This window comes from Xiphophorus couchianus, chromosome 18 (genome assembly GCF_001444195.1).
Source record: "Xiphophorus couchianus chromosome 18, X_couchianus-1.0, whole genome shotgun sequence".
Classification (NCBI taxonomy): Eukaryota; Metazoa; Chordata; class Actinopteri; order Cyprinodontiformes; family Poeciliidae; genus Xiphophorus; species Xiphophorus couchianus.
Genome location: NC_040245.1, coordinates 5,726,168 through 5,746,686, shown reverse-complemented (window position 1 = coordinate 5,746,686; position 20,519 = coordinate 5,726,168). Strand labels below are relative to the sequence as shown.

The 20,519-nt window shown below is 35.8% G+C and overlaps 1 protein-coding gene across 2 annotated transcripts in view; it reads right to left on the bottom strand.

The window, feature by feature from the left end:
* Positions 1 to 20,519, bottom strand: part of cntn5 (contactin 5) — a 148,709-nt gene that overhangs the window by 82,528 nt on the left and 45,662 nt on the right. For both annotated transcript variants that reach the window (XM_027999310.1, XM_027999311.1), the window contains exons 3-5: positions 9,986 to 10,195; positions 6,023 to 6,146; positions 5,753 to 5,928 (exon numbers count right to left, since the gene is read on the bottom strand). In XM_027999310.1, the coding sequence (XP_027855111.1) occupies positions 5,753 to 5,928; positions 6,023 to 6,146; positions 9,986 to 10,195 (510 nt within the window). The remainder of the gene's footprint in view (positions 1 to 5,752; positions 5,929 to 6,022; positions 6,147 to 9,985; positions 10,196 to 20,519) is intronic.

Sequence of the window (20,519 nt, the reverse complement as noted above, 5' to 3'; positions counted from 1 at the left end):
ATTTGGGTTTTTTTTGGCCTTATTAGATTCACATATAGAGACTGTGTAAGCCTTCTTATGTCACGTACCCTGCACTGCCAGTTCTCAGCTGTCTGGGAAATTTGTACGGAGAGCATCTCAAACATAATCAACATTAGTCAATGTTCATGAAGCAGGAGAAAAAACTTTTGTTCTCTTGTCTGGACAAGGCTCACTGGAAACATTGAAACATGTTGGAAACCAAATAATCAATGAGCATTTTGGTTGGCAGATGACAGTTTTTTTTTTGCAATTTTTTCTGAGAAAGTAATTCCAAATTTTTCATATGAAGAAATCACCTATTCACAAACTTTCTCACAAAGCATATCATAAATTTGAAAGAAACTGAAGCTGAAACACCTGGGTGTGATGTTACTTGGCACATTATTGGCTGACGTTTGCAAAGGAGACAATCAAGGACCGAAATGATTCATTTTCCCTGGTGCTAGTTGACTAGAAACTCAAAAATGAAGAGGAGGAAGACTGTTAGTGTTAGCTTGTATTGTAGCGCCAAGACAATTTCTGCTGGGCATATCAGTGCAAATTATGATATGTTTCAAGTTTGAACTATTAAAATAGGCAGTTTTAGAATGGGTTTCAGCTATCTGTAGGCTAACCCAAAACAGAGTGAGAACGCTTGAGTTAACCTAGCACTTCATAATGCAGCTCTATAAAGACATGCCGAATTTGGACAGAAGTAGAAAAAAATATATGATGATAAATTTAATGAAAAACGCAAACATTTTTGTGCATCTCTGAAGATGCACAGCTTACATTGGGAATTGAACAACATCCAGGAGTGACAGTCCAGTGGACAGAAAACAAAATGTTGCTGTGAAGACATACTTAAAGTTTGATGCTGCTTGTCTGCTGTCTCAGACTGCTCCCATGTAACATTTGTATGTCAGATTAGAAATGACATCCTGAAGAAAGCTACTAGTTGCATGGCAACTACAATTCAGTTCAGTTCTGCCACAAATGCGAGCACTGTAAGCTAAAGTTATTGATTTTAGTGGACAACTCAGCACTTTCACTCAGAGGTCAGTTGGAAAAGCCATCATAGAAAAACTGCTGTGTGGCTGGGGGAGCAGGAGGTTTTGGAAAAATAAAAAAGTGAATGAACTTTTATTTTTGTTAAGCCTCGGGGGAGAAATAAATCGATCTGCCTTATCTGCTCAGAGAATTTAATATTAAATGTCTGCTAGAGACTTATAGCCCCTAAAGTTCAGGGGTGAAAAATACAAACTAGAGGCTGAGCTTCAAAAATTTCACTGGTATGTTGTATTATAGGAGACCTATGATATTATGCATGAATTTACTAACTACAATGAGCCAGTTCAATTAGGAAAAGTTTTTCAATGGGGGTCTTAATAAGCAATCAAATCTTTAGGAATCACTGGATTAAATGAAAAAGTGCATGACTTGAATTTGAAGAACAGCTTATTTACCTCAATATATTCAAAGTACTCGGAGCAATTGCACTGGGGTTTCATAAACTAGCCCATCTTGCTGGCTGTTATAAAAGCAAGCAATTACTGACACAGATCATAAAACCCTTCTATGCTGTGGCAGTCAAATTAGGTTTGAGCTTTAATCATCACAGCCACAATCATTTTAGTCTGAAAGATGAAAATTTGGATGGTAAAAGCTTAAACTCTTTCTTTGAAATTCTGGATAAAATTTTTTTTTAAAACTCAAGGGTGGCTGGAAAGATCTACTGCCATGCAAAAAAAAAAAAAATCAGAATGTAAGCAAAAAAGGGTAAAATAATACCTTAATAATGATTTTGATGGATAATCCAAGCCGGCGAATAGCATTTATGAAAAAGTGTAAACAGCTGTCCCTGTCTCAACACGAGGCAAATAAATGAGCATCTAAATGTTACACAGCTCATTTTCAGGCAAGTTGCATTTCTCAAGCACAGCCTTCAACACATAAATATGACCCTTGACCAAAGTGAGGAGGAGGAAAAGATCTAGACAGATGAAGGCTCTGGTATTGGTTGAAATGCAGCATGTGTTGCTCCTAACGTAGCAGCACTCTTTAAAAAAAAAGGGGAAAAAAACAAAAAACCAAACTTGTGTCTGCGCTTTACCATCTGGGCATTTCCGTCTGCCAATACAGTCTGTCTTATATTTAAAGTGAGATCAGTTCATTCATACATTCACCTCACAAACCTACTTTATACACTCACATAGTGTATGTACATTTGGAGTCAAGAATTAACACAGTAACCAAAATGATATATTTTTAGATGGTGAGGAAAAATGGAATACATACATTGGCACTAAAAAAATTGCTTACTTGTTACTACAGTTCTTCTAACAACACAAAAACATCCAGAGACTTTAATGTCAATGCTACTGAAGAAATATTAGTATTTGTCAATCAGTCAACTACAGAAGTTCTAGAGCAGGGGTCCTCAGATCCAGTCTTCGAGGTTTGGTGTCCTGCAACTTTTAGATGCATCTCTGTTATGTCACACCTGAGAGAAATAATGAAATCATTCTCAGGACTCTGGAGAACTTGACTGTGTACTCTGGAGGTGATTTAGCCACTTTATTTAGGTGTGTTGCACTGTGGACACATCTAAAAGTTGCAGGATAGCGACCAGCTAGGTCTGAATTTGAAGACCGCTGTTCTAGTTCTAGATTACTCTTGTGGTGTTCTTGGTTCCCTACTTGTTTCTATTTTAATACCTAAAAGGTTTTGTGCACATTTGTAATGAAAATGCAGCTAACGACCCAGGACTTCTGGATTAATGTTTGGACTGATGAGTCTAAAGCTAATTTATTTGGACACCAGATAACATACTTTGGATCATCAAATTAAATCATTGCGCTTCAGGAAAAATATCTTATACCACCATACTGAACAGAGATTAATATGTCATGGTTTGGAAAAACTTTGCTATATTAAGACCTGTAATTTTGTCATTTTCTTGTTTGTGTTTCACTAAAATCACTTTTGTCTCAGTACATAGAACTGTGAAGTTTTGAAAGCTTTATCAATTCATGTTGTCCTTCCAACCCTAACCCTTATTATGTAATTTTTGAAACAGTCTAACACATTTTCCAAGGCTTGTTGAAGGTCTTTTCTTTTCTAACATCACTTAATCCAGTCATTTTCACCTCACTATTTGACATCTTCTTACAATAGTCCTTTACTTTTCTTTATATTTCCACTCTTATTCACCAAGTAGCAATAAGCATGGTTAAAACATAAGGGTGCAAGTTTGAAAATAGAAAAAGGAAATTTTATAAGATCCCTTCTAAGCGTAGCAGATATTAGAGCCTAGAAAAACAAAGAAAACCATGTACTTTTCTTTTAACTTACAGGTCAGTGGCTGAAAGTAGTGCGTTTCCAGTAAGTTACCAATAAGGCTGTTACGGTCACTGCTCCAAGGAAAACACTGAGTGCACCAGCAACGGCTTTTCCTCTGGGCTCAGTAGCCCTGCTCTTTTGTTATGTGCTGCCTTAGCGCATGATGATGCTTTGGAGGTGGGCCAAGGGGGTTTACTGGATGGAAAAAATGTACTTTTGGCTCTCATTTACCACCGAGACACCACATTTAAGGGCATGCACCCAGTTAGCAGCGTAACTATACAGCATCAGACAGAGCCTGTGGGAACTGCATCCACAATCTAAATCGTACTGCATACCTTTTTGTGTTTATTCACCTCTGGAGCCAAGATGGTGCAATTTCACTTCGATAGGGGAGAATACTGGGAGCATACTAAGTGCTTCATCAAAACAAAGTCAGTTTGACGATGTAAGCCTGAAAAAGTAGAACTTTATTTCTGTGTATCAGACTATTGATTGAATTTTACATTTGAGGCAGAAAAAACATAATAAAATTCTAAAACAAATGCACACAGTTTCAAACTATTACTTTCATAAAACTTCTGATTTTAATCATTGATTTAAAATTAAAAAAATACCACTAAAACTGCACATGAGAACAGTTTCTTGACTCTGTATTTTGATGATCTCGTAAATGTAGCATGTCAGATGCTTCACTGTATACAGAAGCAAAAATCACAGAGTATCACAACATTAATAAATGTCAAATTCATCTGGACTTTTGGACTTAATAACTAAGCCAGCAAGATTTTTTCAGGATATTTTTGTCTTCATTATAAGCTGGAGAAAGAAAAAAAAAACAGGAGTAGTCCTCTGCCTCCAGCTAGCTACCGGCTACTGCAAAGAAAGCTAAATTGCACCCAGATGGCTATACAGTAGTATTGTCTGGCTGATGCACCACTTAAACAAACGGCAAATAAAACTACACATCTAAAGACCACAGCTGTTTTACTCCTTGTAAATATTTCCAATAATGAAAACAAAATCTTTTGCTCATATCTCTTTTTGTAGTCTTATGGTTATTTCACATGAATAACAAACACCAACTTAAAAAAAGAAAAAATAAATTGTTGATAATTAAAAGATTTAAAAAAATACTTTTACCGTATAAAATTATTGTTGTCCCACCTGAGCCACCATATAAGTGAGTGTTTTTTTATGGTAATGTTTCATACTGAATGAAGGGCAGCTTTAAAGTTCTATTGTTTTTTTTTTTTTACTCAACTTTGCCATCAAGGAACAATTTAACGTGCATTTGATTTATTAACCAGAGGACCGTTGGGTATTAATAATTCATAACATCTTATTCGCTCACTGTAAGCTAGAATCAAGATATTTATGGTTCTTCAAATAAACAAAATCCGTTTAAATTGATTTGGAATATTTTTCATATTCATGCACTCACTACATATTGTTTCTCTATTTATTTTTGCAAAGATCTGAAAAGCAGATATAGAAGGTGGTTTCCTAATGACCTTGCAAATCTCCTGACTCGAGTTAAGCAGAAGAAAAGCCTTTTAAATCCTAGATATTGTGCTTTGTAATAAAGGAGAGGACAATGTGAGCATGGGGCTTAAACAGGTGTTAATTATGTCAATGAAAGGACACTACTGAGTCTTCAAAGTAAAAGCCATTTCAGTTTGATTCATTAAGATGTTTGCCATTTGTACTACTTTGTATGTTTTCATGTAAAAGCATAACCATGAATTATTATGTATATGTATATTTTATGCATATTTTATTAGCAGTTTTTACAGGTTAAATCAAGTCTTAATCAAGATAATGATGAAGATGTTGAATGCTGATAACTAAAATTAGGTTTAAGGATACAGATTTAAACTCATGACCTGCAGCAGATTAGATCCCATGCAGATGATAACAAAAGGATATTTTCAATCATTGCAGACTTGAAGCTTGATTTTGATTAAAATATTTTAAGATTTTCAACACATTTTAAACTAGAAAGCTGTTATAATATAGGTAAATGCAATAAATTTCTGAAAAAACGTTGAACAGAGCAGCCATTCGCGGGTTTCTTGACACCTGCTTATACAAAACTCCGGCTATTTACTCAAAGCTCCGCCTTAAAGCTTCAGTCCCCAGCCGAGTTCCCGCCTCACAAAATACCCTTTTCCTGTGTTTCCCCCACTCAGCTCCTCCAGACTAGCAGCAGTAGCAATTAGTAAACACCTGGTGGAACTGCATGTCTGCTGAGCACCTAACCTAAAGCATTTTCATATGAACTGAAGGAAACATCTTTACTTGATAGTGCAGTAAAATGGCACTCTGAAAAAAAAACATAATACCCCACTTTTATAGACAACATTTTACATTGTTACACCTGCTGGAGGGATTTTAAAAAAATACTCACATGCAAACTGTAGTAGAGCCTCTCGACTGAGGATGATTCCATAGCTGTTCTCAACTAGACACTGATACTTCCCATAGTCAGTGATCTCGCTTGCATTCGTTATAATAAGATCTCCATCAATGAAGCTGTAGCGGAAGTCTGTCTTTGAATCTACTTCTGTCCCATTAATGTACCAACTGAAAAACAAACAGGGAACGTTAATATGTTTGCAATGAAATGCATACTAATGAGGTGTGAAATCAGAAGCAGAGACAAAAAAGAAGCACACACCTGTATGTGGGCAGTGGATTCCCCCGCGCCTCACAGTGCATCATCACTTTCTTTTCATCAGAATCCAATGGAAAAATAACATCATCTGGCTCCTGGATGAACACAGGCCCAAACTCTTCACTTTCTGTGAAGATGAATAAAAAAAGAGGAAAACAGAAAGAGATGACGATAATTGCGCGGTTCACACCAGGAGTGCCAATCAGTTTTACAGTCCAATTACCTCACAATTACGAACAGAAAGGAAAGATGTACAACACCATGCTGTGACTGAATTGGAAACAGCTAAATGGCATCAGGATGCAGGCAGCATATGTTTTTCAGACTATTAGAAAGACACAAGGAAACAAGCCTGAAAAAAGCCCAAATGAGAGATAACAAACTACATATATGTGTGAAGTGAGCATCTGAAACCTTCCTGTTAATGCTGTATGATTAACTGAAAATGAGAACTATAATACCACTTTTTTTCTGGTTCATGTAAGCTACTGCCAAATTACATTTACACCTTTAGCCCCAGTGCAGTTTGCCTAAAAGCCTAAGTGAGATAAGTGAGGATTGAGCTTCGTAGAAATAGATCGGGAGAGCAGAATACAAAATGAACATCAGTCATCTCCCTGGCTTCATTCCCACCTTGGCTGGACTTTTTAATTTTATGTTCCAACATTGATGGAGAAAATATTTAAAAAGTAAAGAAGTGCCATGTAGAAATGAGACTGCCATGTATCATTTCTTCCCGAAACTCGTCTTCCATGTTGTTATGAGTTTCCAAGTATTACAGGATTTTAAAAGGTCCCGGTCTCAGTGCTGTGAACATTTTTCATCGTAACCCTTTCAAAGTGCGAAATCACTTCGTTTGCAAATGCTAGAAGAAAGAGTCAAAATGTTATGACATCAGTTTGGCTGTATGAAGCATAGAGAAGTGTGATACCGTCCCCCGGATTTACGGGCGTACCAGAAACAAAAGTCAAGGGATCTGGCTAAGAAATGTATGTCCAAAAATAAGAGCTATTAATGTTATAATGTATAATAAAATGTTAAAATCTATGTAATTCATTAATCAAAATTAACAAGTTGAAGTCCTGGCCGTTTCTCCTCCCCAAGTTAAACATATAATGTAATATATAACAATAGTATACAGTATTTAGTGCATTATTTTAGTAACCATAAAAAGAAATACTGTTTTTCTGTTGTGAATATCATGCTATGTGCTCTAGTTAAATATTTCAGTATTAGTTTTGTGGCTCTCATGAGTGAACACATTTTCTTTGAAAAGATTGGAAAAAAAGAAGTTATTCCATTTGTTTAATAACATTTTTTATCAGTTTTAATATAGATCAAATACAAAAATTTAATTATTAATTTGGCAGTTTTCTGTTTTTGTCATCCATTAAAATCTGTATTGCAGTTGATAAAAATGTTAATCAAATAATTGAATACTCAAAAGGCATCTAAAGCAAGAATATACTGTTCAAATTATATAATCTCCAGCATATTTATGTAGGTCTAGTTGGAGTGTCTGACAGATCCTGTTAGTAATCACTACTACTTCTCCAGTTTATTCTGCTCTGTTGAGCCTTCAGCTTCGACTGAATCATAGACTACACAGCTTTTCACATACAGTATGTTGTTCTGTGTTTTGCTTCTCCGAATTTTAAAATGTACAAAAGGCCGATGAATCTTGCATTTTTCAGAAGAATCTTTTTCCTGCAAAGTAAAGAATTTATAAAGACATTAAGTCCAGCAGACAAACTGTCTCTGTGTGAAGATTTATCTGAGTAATACACGTCCCTTTCTGTTGAAACATAACATTGTCTGCCTTTGAGGTTGATCTGGAGGACTCTCAACGTAAACATCAAAGCCACTCAATCTTGCCTTCTGCTACCATTTAGAAAGGATCTGATGTCAGGATTAGAGTCAAGGTTTTCCTCTCACTGTGTATACAATTGCACCAGGCATTTGTCACCATTTCATTGCTCTGCAGGGAAATGAAAAGCTTTTCAAGTAATATCCCAATCATTGGAGGAAAATTCATCAGTATTAAGTTGCAAAGCATGCTGTGTTACAACCCACAGACTGACGCACTGGTGGTGTTAAAAAGAAATGAAAAAGCTGACTTCTCTGCTTTCACACCATTTCCACCGAGCTTAACTGTCTTCTAAGTAAAACAGACTCAACAGTATTGATTTGTTGCATCTATCCAACTTAGCTCTGAGTGGCTTGTGCAGCTTGACAATAAGTGTTATTACAAACAAAATCATATGGATTAAACAGTTATAATACACTTAAAACAGAATAATTGCTCGTGAGTTATGCTGCGTGTCTCCACTGTTAAGTGCTGCCCCACAAAAAGAATAAAGAATAATATACTGACAACAACTCTATCGATGCTTGGTCAATATACGAGTCCAAGGAAACATGAGACATTCAAATACAGATGTAGCTACTAAGAGATTCTGGTCCTACATACAACAAAAAGGGCCACAATTCAACAAATGTATAGAGCATTTCTTCGTTATGTTGCTAATCATTTGAAACTGGTGACTGCGCTGTGCAGTCTTAACATTAAGAGACAAGGATAACTTGAATTAGTTCCAAGTGCATTGCAGCAAATAAATACAAAAATTAGGTGAGTAATACTGAGAAAATCACATACGAATTTCATATTTATCCTCTATTTTTCTGACTTTCAGGTGATTGGTTAGTTAGTTGGTTGTGGTTGTTGAGGTCCGAAAGGTATTTTGTAATAAACCTTACTTTAATACATTCATTCAGTGCTGTCAACCAATTAAGAACAAATTTCAGAGTTAATACAGAGCTTTGCAGCAAGAGCAACAAGGGACATATTTAGATTAAAGCATGTTCATGTGTTACAGCCCAGAGTTGAAGGGTCAATACTTGAAATTTGCTGCTCATAATTGTACAAAACATTGACAGAGGGGGGTTAAATTCAAATGCCTGCCGCAATTTCAGATGTGTTTTCTGTATTTTAAAAAACTGTGTGTCATTATCCCAAAACTTCTGAATTGAACACTTGTTTGTTTCGGTGTAGCTCAGAAAATCTCAATAGGAAACATTGAAGTTTGTAAGAAAATACAAAAAAAAGGGGGGGGAACTTTTACATGGCACTGAAAATCAGAGCACAAAGAAATTCATTTAAATTATATAACACTCCTATGTCGAGGTTATCTGCTGTGTGAGGGGAAACCACAACTTTCTCTTGGGCAAAGATATCATTTCTATCTTGACAAGAACACAAAAGGAGTTGAATACAGGCATGAGCCTACTTCAATTTCACAAAGGCCACGACCTAGTCAGCGCAGGCGATGCACTGTGATAATAGATGGGCAAGATACATTTCAAGATCAAATCCAGACAGACAAGACATGCGTGAAACCTGAGGGCAGAGAGTTGGCAGAGTGCTGAGAAAGAGTCTATTCACAGCAATCAAGTTTCTAGGAGTTCAGTCAAACTCCTGGACTACATATCTGGTTTTTGTTTGCTGCAGGACCTAAGACAATTGAAATAATGAAAAAATTCAGAATCTTGACTGACATTTTGTAAGACCTGAAAATCTAATCCTGGACAAAAGGTAGTAAATAACATTCTTGAGGTCAAAGGGTTAGTTTTAAGAGCTACTGTAAATAGGCAAGTGAGCTTTTTTTGAATATATGGCAAAATTTGTGTATTCTGTCTGACTTCTCTTCTAGCTATAATTATCTCAACTAGAAAACATCACAGTGTGTGTTTTCCAATTCATCATCTTTTGTGAAAGTTACGGAAAAAACTGCATAAGGAAACTTAAAAAAAAAAAAAACTGTTTTAGTGCATTTATAATTCCGCAATTTTTTATTTTTATTTTTTTGCGATAAAGAAGAATTTTACACAAATAGAAAACAGAACTTGTACATTTAGTTACAGATGAAGCCAAATAAAGCATGAGCTTCACTGCAACATTAATTTCACCTTCACTGCTGAGGTCCTCCTGAGAGCCAAGCAGGCTGAGGGCTGACAGAGGGTGACTGGAGAAAACAGGCCAGTCAGGAGTCACCAGCCCACCACTGTGCTGCTGTCGAGGTCTGCTGCGCGAGTTGAGCACTGACGAAGGGCTGTCTTGTCTCATTCGTAACACTGCTGCGTATGACATCGGCCGCGCCGCAACAGCTCTCGCAAACTCTGGGGGAAGAAAAAAAAAAGAAGCGATAGAACATGAACAGTCCAGAGTTATATTTCTTGGTACGTTTCAGTGGGATTAAGAAGAAAAGAAATGGATATATTAGGTAGTTTAAGAATGAGTAGCAATGCAAGACTACTAGTAGTGCAATGTAACCATTTTGATTCGCAACCTTTTTTTGCTATGAAACCATCTAACCACTGTGCAATAAAATACATTTTAAAATGCAAGAACTGAAAAAAACAGAAAGCTTAATAAAATGTACCCCTCTTCAGATAGAGCTGTAAATTAAATAAATGGAAAAATGTCCTACAGTGAAGGAACTGCAAGGGAAATTCCTGAAATAAAACACAAGATTATATTTGAAGCCTAGAGGAAGACTTAAAAACACTTTTCTGACAGGTATGCAAAGCATATTGTTGAGAAGTATGATTCTGAAACCTCTAGCTCTTTATTAAAGTTGGTACTTTCTGGTGCTCAATCAAATCCTATACTTGTCTTCTGGCCTGTTGTGGAAGATTACAGTTTTCATATTTTGAACTGGTTACAATAAAAAAATTAAAATTCAACTATTTTTACAAAATGTCTTTACTACAGTCTTAATAATATGTGTTTTATTGAAAATATGTGGTGTATCAACTGTGATAGTTGTCAGCACAGTGTGGATTTTTTTATTGTTTAACGTGTATAATCTATTCCTTTAGTGTAGAAAAAATTAATGTAATATGTTAATGAAAACAGTGTATCAAAGTAATGAAATAATCTGATAAAATATTACAATTTTAAAATACAGAACAGTCAGACTATAGCATGAGGCTATAATGGTAAAAGTCAACTTAATATTTCAAAGAGCAACCAAGTGCAATTTGAGCTGATGTTGCATTTTGTTCTCATATTGCCCAGTTTGGCATCGTATCTAAAACTGTATTTTAAGTGAGTAAATGTGTTGAAACTGGGCACATTTTGTGAAACATCAAATCATCTCACACCTATAAACGGTGTGGTTTATGATGCGCCTCTGTCATTTGTTTTATAGTGCAGATGTAGTGGGATGGCAGGCATAAAAGTTACAGCGTGCTACTTTAGGTAGCTTCTTGCTTCAACCTCCCCAGCTTATTTTCTTAGTCCATACTCAATGACCCTTCTTGGGATTAAAGTTTGATGCCTTATAAACTTTGCGTGCTAAGAAATGGTCAAAAATTATAATCCGTCAAATCAAGTCAAGTTTATTTGTATAGGACATTTTAGCAACAAAGCAGCTTAAAGTATTTTACATGTTAAAAACACAATAACCAATTACATTGAAAAGTATAAACAAGCACATTTCACCAAACGACAACATTAAATTCATTGAGAATAATTATCATTAAATATTCATGTAATGTTTTAGTCAATGAGTCTGTTGTTATTAATCAAAAGCAATTCTAAACAAGTTGTCTTGCTTTAAAATAGCAGTTACAAACAGAGTCAGAGTCTTGCAACTTTTAGATGTGTACCTTGTCCTACACACTTGAATTAAATGGTTAAACTGCCTGCATGCAGTCAAGCTCCACATAGCTCTGCTAATGAGCGAATACTGGAGCCAGGTGTGCTGAAGCAGAGAGGCATCTAAAAGATGCAGGACACCTGCCCTTGAGGAATGCGGTTTAAAAGGACTCAGTGTTTCAGCATCTTTGCAGTTTTCTGGAAGTTTGTTCCAGATTAGTGGAGCATAAGAGCTGAATGATGATTCTGTGTTTGGTTATCATTCTGGGGATGCAGAGTAGATCTGAACCACTGTAACACTTTCAAATGTGCAAAAATAGCATTTGCAAAGTGTAAATTAAAAAAGTTCTCCAATTATTCTGGCATTTAGCAAATGGAAAAAAAATCACTGATAATCCTAACTCACCTAAAACAGAAGAAGTTCATTCTGATTTTACATCAAACAGTGCAAAAAAAATGCATGTCTTTTTATGAATGTATGTAAAACTGTGTGTATTTGAAAACTCATGCTTTGTAACTTCATCCAAAAATATCTGGCAGTCTGACTGGAGATCAACTTGTGGAAAGGGACTGCAGGGACATTAGTTATAGTACTTAAAGCCACATACTTTCATATGCTGTTGAAATGCAAATAAGAGCAGTATGAACTGTTCTCATGTTTTATTCTATTTTATCAAGGGCGTCACACGAGCCATGATAACAAAGCAACAGTTGTTTCGGACAATGGTTTTCTAGCCAAAAGCTCATTTGCAAACATGACAGATAGACAATAGCGCAATGGGAGGTATTTGATAAATGGCCTGTACTGTATAATGCTTTATCAAATCCCGAGGACCACAAAGTGTTTACTCTACAAAACGAGCCCCTACCACCGTCGCCACCTTCACCGAAGGTGTTCCCTGACGGTGTTTCCCTCACAAGTTTTAGAAATGTCTGGGGGTTTCCAGTCTTCATACAAATGTTATTACAGATGACAGAAAAAAGGAAAAACTTCTCATTTAGTTCTAATACAGCCTGACAATGTTACGTATGCAATTTCTGTCTAGGTGTCATCTCATACATCCTCCAAATTCACTTTTCATGCCTTGCTGGTAAAGACATGAATTTTCTAAAAAGAAAAATTAATACACTCCATCGTCTTTCATTAAGGATTATTTTATTATATTCTGTTCCTTATCCGTAACATTACAAAGTGAATAAGAAACCCCCCAAAAAGGGGTATTATGATATGGTTATTCTTCGTTGCTTTCAAAGAGTTGTAATATTTCCTTTACTTTTGAAGAATTCAATAGTCTGCTTTTTTTCCATGTAGGCTAATGAGACATTGTGCTGTGCTTTTATTAAGCTAAAAATATCAAAACTAAATGCTTTCCCCACAGATTGGTGAATATATAACTTTGGGAGTAACTGTACAAAACTGCTGTAGGTATAGACAGCAAATAAAACATAGCAAGCCAGATAGCAGACGCAGTGCTCCTACTAAAATGCAAAAGACAAGAACCTTAAAGCACAGCAAGAGTCTAATCAGAGTTCTACAAAAGAGGGTGGGGGTGTTTTGCGCTACATGATAAAGTGCTATGGAAGAACTGAATAAAACAGAGAAATAATTATGTATCCTTAGGGACTTGTCAGCACAAAAACACTACTATCTAAAAATGGAGAGCAGGCAATTACTGTATAACATATTCTTGGGTACAGCAAGATATGGAACACTGAAATTAAAAGCATTGTGAGTTTGAATATTGCAAAGCAAAGCAATTGGTAGTTGGATGTCATCTTGGCAGTCGGTTTATCATGTCATGAATCAGTTCAGCTGAGGTGTACACAGGCTCCCTGCTGCACATAAAACAATGAACCTATCATTACTGCAGAAAAGTTTGCTTTAACAGCTATAAGAAAGATAGATTTTTTTACAGAATATATAACTACCACACTTAGTTATTGTGCACCCAAACTCTAAAAAGTATAAATGTGTGTTCTTGTTGAATTTTTAATGGATAAGAAAAGCATTCATGGCTTAGAAAAATGAGTGAAAAGAAAATAAAACCTTCATGCAGAAGAATGAATTTACATTTTTTGTGTGACTAACTGTAGACTATTCTCTATTCTGGTTGTGGCTTGGTCTGTCACAAAAACTCTCAACACAATCCACTGAAATTTGTGCTTACAAAGTGATAAGTTTTAAAAAAGTTTAATTGCTGTAAAACCTTTTCACTGAGTTGCATAACCAAAACACAAATGTTTGAATCTGGGGATGCAGAGTGGCAGAGCCATCAATGTTATGAATGCTAAAGTGACATCCTAGAAGTCATGAGTTGACAATTCTCTTATTTTGGGATGAGCAAATATATTTATGTTGTATGTAGAACTCTGTCTTTTGTATGAATGTGCTTGTCTTTGGGGTCCAAGTGGCTGTCATATAAGGATGAGAAGAGGTTCATAAAGGCAGCTGAAATGAAGTGGGTTTTGTGAAAGACACAGTCACGCCTCTGATTATTTTGTCATCTATGACATGTTTTCATTTCACTTTAAATTGTGCATGTATACTGGGATCAGTGTTGTGGAATTTACAGAGTTGCACTGTTATTGACCAGTAATGTAAAGTTTTGGTTATGTCAGAATCTAGTTTGATTCACCCATTTTTATTTTTTCAAATGGCCATCCAGATATAACTTTTTTTGTATATATTGTAAGTACTTAAACAAATACAAAGCATATCTGATGTGGTGTTGTCAATTTCACTTTCAATTTAAAGGATCCAGATTGCCAGAGTGAGTGCCATGGTGTAATTCGATAATAGGTATTATTGGGTCATTGCTCCAGTATTTGAATCACAGTTGCATTATTTCTTTAATAGTAACATACATGAATGTATTCCTGTCCTTTTTTGTGCTTTTACATGGACCTTTTTGTAAAACAAAACATTTATGTAGTGCAGGTTTAAAATAAACTTTTTTCTCTCTATTCTTTACACCATAAAGGTTTCCTGCCTCTGAATCCTGTTGTACTCTTTTTTTTTTCATTTAAATAAATTAATTCAACCCAGACAGTTTTTGCTCAAATTGCATTTCTGTATAGAAATAGCTCCTATTTGTTGCATCCATATATGTATGAATGACAGCTGTGATGTGACAGTTGCAGTGTGTTTGATCGAAGCTGGGTGATGACAAAGAAACAGCTTATTATACAGTAGCTTGACACAGTTTAAAGAAGACAGCTGCACTGTCTTCATTCAACCAAAGTTTAAAGATTCTCAACTACTTTTTTACTCACACAGAAGGAATATATGCATTAAAAATACATGACAGCTTGTTGTGTTATTACACTGACATGTACGGTACTTTGCAAACATATTCTAACTGAACTTAGAACTTTTTTATAATCTTGTCATGCACAACCTCAAACAGCCACATCTTTGAGACGTAGCACACTAACACAAAATAAAACATAATTGTGAAGCAAGCAGACAAACACAACTTTTTTGTGCAATTAATTAAAAATCCAAAAACTACAGCATTAATTTGTATTTAATCCTCCAGTCAATAACTTGTAAAATCATTACAATCATTTTAAAATTATGTCACTAAATCTTAAACAAGCAAAATATCAACACACTGATACTTTTGCAAGGCACTATTCTTAATGTTGCCATAATAATTTAGAAATGCTGTTTAAGTTTTGCTTTTTGTATTTGAATATTCCATTAAAAGAAATAAAACTGTTCATCTCCTGATTCTTCTGCCAAAGCCATGAGGAATATCACAAAAGAGCTTCAGCTCAGAGTGTCATTCCCTTTCAGCTGTTGAAAATTTAGCATTCACAGAGTCAGGTATATTATTCATTGTAGTTGATAAAGGATTTAAAATTAAATATCCCCCAGACCTGTAAGCTGACACTTACATAGATTGCATTTATTTACTTTACTTGCAATCTATCTGCTTTCTGCCACAGAGCTATCGGTGAGCGACTGATGATGTGTTCATTCAGCTACAGGACAGCTGTGATGTTCCGCGCAATTAGGAAGAACAAATATATGCTTATATCCGTATCATCCCTTGATCAAACACAGTTGGGGATATTGGTGCAACAGAGTCAAAAAGTCACAGACTAATAATTTTAAAGTATAAATTACACAAGACGAATGCATATCATTCGTTATATTTTATAACATATTCCTCCAGTCGAGCAGTCAAACTTTTGAAATGCTGAAACATGATGCAATATTTTCTTGACAGAAAAATAAGAGCTGTGCGAATGTGAGTGTTATATTCGGTAAGACTGAATATGTATTTCTCTCTATTAAGCTGATATTTATGTGAAATCAACTATTTTAAAAATCTCAACTAAAAGATATTGAAGAAGATTTTTGGTTGCATAATAAACCAGGATGTTACCCATGGATCTGTTGGGTCCTGTGGATTGTAGAGCAGAGTCTTTGAGGAAGGGATTTGTCGACCACAGAGGCCATCACATCCCATCAGATATTTGCTCAAAGAATAATATACAGACCCATTTGGCAAAAACATGCAGAAGCAAACACTATTCTCATGCACGGTCACTTGCTGTGAATTCTCAGAGCCTCTACCTGCTAGATTCACAAATAACCATGTTTGGACACTTTTGCTGGGTAACGCATATCAATTGGGTTTGATCTGAACCTGTGGTTTCTCAAGCGGCAGCTCTTTGGGGATTTCTGGCACACAATAACCACAAACTTCTATATATTTATTTTAGTAAGAGCCTCTTTTTTGGACCAACAAAAACAGTGTATAATTGTGATGTGGAAAGAAAAATACTTTTTCTTCAAAATAAAAACTCAAAACGAAAGACAAGAATTTGTACTGAGTCCCTCTGAACCAATACTTTGTAGAATAAAATGCTACTGCAGTGACAGCCTTAATTCTTCTTTGGTTTGTTTCTACAAGTTTCACACATACACAGACTGTTGTTTTTTCTTCTGGAAAATAGCAAAAGCTACAGATGGAACAAACTGCATGTGGACAACATTCTTTGAATCTTACTACAGATTTTCAGGCAAATTAGTTGTCTGGACTTTGACTTGGTCATTCTAACACATGAAAATGGTTTGACCTAAACCTTTCCATTGTAGGTTGGACTCTTTTGCTGGAAACAAAAATCTTTTCTCCAATTGGTTTTCTTCTACAACTGCCTCATAAATTGCTCCATTCATCTTTGAACAAAGCATGATACTGCCACCACCATGCTTTATTATGAAGAATGATGTGTCAGTTATTTCTGGAGAAATTTCTTGCATGTAGACCAAAAATGTACATTTTGGTCTACTTCCATATTATAGCTGCCCCGCACTCAAGGCACGATCCTGAGCACACAAGCCAAATCCTTTAGTCCCCAGATCTTTTACATGCAACCAAACTACAACTATTACAACTACAACTTAAGTTACAAATACAACTATTTTGTGTTTTTCTGTTACAAAATCTCAATAAAATACATTAATGGTTGTAAATGCACTATGATCATTTGGAAAAGATATGAAAGGTATGAGGGAAATGAATGCTTTTGCAAGTCATTATACAATACACAATTATACAATATTTATGTGGCACCAATTCACAACACATGCTGTTTCAAAGCAACTTACAATACATAAATAAAGTGACCAAAGACTCAGCAGAGTGGAAAGATGCATAACATTTCTTGCTGAAAAACTGAAAAGACTGACAAATCTCTGCAAATGTTCAACAAATAATACTTAAAAGTACATTGAATTCTATTTGAGTTGTTAAAAACATGAAAGAGTATTACAGCAGAGTGTTACTGATGTGTTTCCCACATAAACATACAACATCACATCTACTATGTATCACAGCAACATTGCTGGAATATTTTGTCAAAATTTCATACTGAAGCAAAATCCTAAACACTCAGTACAAAGAAAAAACATCCCTTTTGTTTGTTTGACTACTGAAGCCACCCGGCACTTTCTCCTGTCAGCTTTCACCTTCATCTGATAAAAGCAATGACCCTTGCAGATCCCACTGATCCCTATCTTTCAGAGGGCACAAAACCAGAAACACTCCTTGTTGAAAATACTGTGTGCTCCATTTCCGAGAGCTCCAGCCCAATGCCATCAGTTATTGTTTGAGGTCGTAACACCAGCATTATGATAACATCTCCAAAGGTGGCAAATGCCATCTGATACCTGAACAGGGAACAAAAAGCCAAACACTGCTGTTACTTGTCCTTATTATCATATGAGTGTTCAGCTATTAGAGCCTTTGTTTTAATGAAGGTTACATTACTGGGGAAGTGACACCTACTTGGGACAGTTATTCACCTCTAAGACAAAAGGATTAATATGCAAGCAAATCATGAACAGAGGGAGCGAGTGAACTTAAAGGTAACAATGGTCTGGAAAACAGAGGAAACACAAAGCTAGTAGAATAGAAAACCTGTAAACTTATATGATGTCAAAGCATTGACACATGGGAGAATATGTGAGCCTTGTGAGAATTTGTCTGTCTCCTGCAAAAATCTGTCGAATAATGTACAGTAAGAAGGCGAGGCATTCGTGGGGACTCAAGTAGATGGACATGATTGGCTATCGCCTGTAAGATTAACGAAGACCTTCAGAGGGAGATTATATTGACTCAAGCTGATTATGCTTGAGACCATTTATTCAGCTGAATATCATTACAGATGGAACAATCCATACATCATATGCAACCTCGCCTTACCTCCTATCACAATATACTACTCACTAAGCCCTATTCTTTTTTTCATTACTCTTGGTGTACTAAGGGGATCAAATGAGCTGAATCAACCTTGCTGGGGTATGAACCGGCACTGACGCTGTATAATGCAGGCTTTAATGGAAAATATGAACATCTTCTCCATACTCTGCTTTATCGATGCACGTTTTTGTTGTGGGTTTCTATAACACATGAAAACTTTGAGGCTATAGACAGGTTTTGCAGCATCTTATTTTACTTAAAGTATTCATGCAAGGAATGCATGGTATATCGGCACCATCATTGGCCGAAAGTCATTTTTTAACATATTGGTTTTGGCCCAACCATCAAAACTGGGCTGATATTAACAACCAATATTTATTCCCATCTTGTTGCTGTCTGTTTCTGGTATTTTTTCCCAAAAGGTGTCAAAACATTAGAGAAATGTATTTAATATTAAATATTGGTTATCGGCCATAACAGCAACATTAATATCGGATATCAATATGAGCCCAAATTTTCATATCGGTGCATCTCTAAATTATAGCTCTTGGAGATTTTCTTTTACAGGAGGTTTTCTTCCAGAATCACTAGTATAAAATAATACTGATTTGTATCACAATAGACACATGATCAATATCTTCAGAAGAGAGTATTAATTTCACCAAAGTTCAACCCAGACCCACATGGCATTCTCTGGGATGTAGCCAGAGAAAAGGTTTTAGCTGTTGAATCTTCTTAAGGGCAGCTGAGCAAGGTTGATGGCATCAACTAACTCACTTTCTTAAGCTAACAACTTCTGCAGCAGCAGTTTCATATTGCTTTCTAGGACACATTTCATTCCTTGGAGGTTCGTGCTCATGGCAGACTCCATACAGATTCAAAGCGTACATCCACCGGATCCGTACGCCCAAAGGACAATTTTTACGAGCAGTTACGCGAACTTTGTGATGAACTGACTCGCACAGAAAACTGCTGATCAGGAAACAGTGGTCACATCAAATTGTTTTCTATGTGACACCATTCATAATGTTGAGAGTGTTATAAAGGGAAATGTAGTCAATCAGTGCACTGAACAATGAATCTCAATCGCCCATGGACAACGTATACAGGGTACACATAATTGAAAGAATAGACACAATATGCGCCCAACATACACTTAAAAATATAGGCTGGACTGGAAGGGGGAAAAAAATTGTACAACAGTTCAAAAGGAAAGTTGGAAAAAAGAGAAAAAGTCATTCTATCAGTTTGAGAGAATTTTGGATGTTTCAGTAACAATTGTCATCAACTAATATAAAATGTCAAATGGCTGAATCAAAGCCATTCTAATTCAAATGGTTGTAATCCTCTGTATGCAAGTCAAAGTCTCCAGAGTCTTGCTAATGGCCTGATTATTTAACTCAGGTGTGAATCTTAAAGTTACAGGACACCGGACCTCGAGGGCTGAAGTTAAAGTCTGCTTTTCTCTTATAAAATTCACAAAAATGCACTGAAGTTGGTAATGGAAAAAATGTAAATGGTGATGTTACAGACCTTGTGGTTAGGTCGAGCATTTGCCTTTTCTTCTCAACACTGATTACTGATTTGGAATATCTGAGGAAGTGAAGAGGCCGTATGATTTAAAGCCTGACTAGCAGCTAATGTCTCTCCTCCACAGGCAGACATGCTTCCTCCTTTTGATTTGTAGATTATTTTGATTGCACATTACAGCACTTCCACACACATTCCCCACTCAATCACACCAGACACCTCTGATTTCACTGCCTTTCACACTTTATATTAGAAACTTTAGTTTTAACCTTAGTTTATGTTGAATAAATTCAGATTTCAGAAACTTTTATACATAGTGCATTTCCATTTTTCATAACCAAGTACAAAAACTATTGAAATCCACCAGAAATAAAAAAAGGAAGCTATCATTGTTCAACCCAACACAGCAGTTTAAAAATTATTGGTATAAGAACACAAATTTATGCACTCTGAAATGCCGAATTTATATCCTTTGCCTGCTGATTGAATGCCAGAGCTCTAATTGTAATGTTCAATCAAAAATATATTTTTTTCCTCTCTTTCCCAGACTCCAGTTGCTCATATAAGAAAGCAGTCACAAGTCAGACTCTCCTGC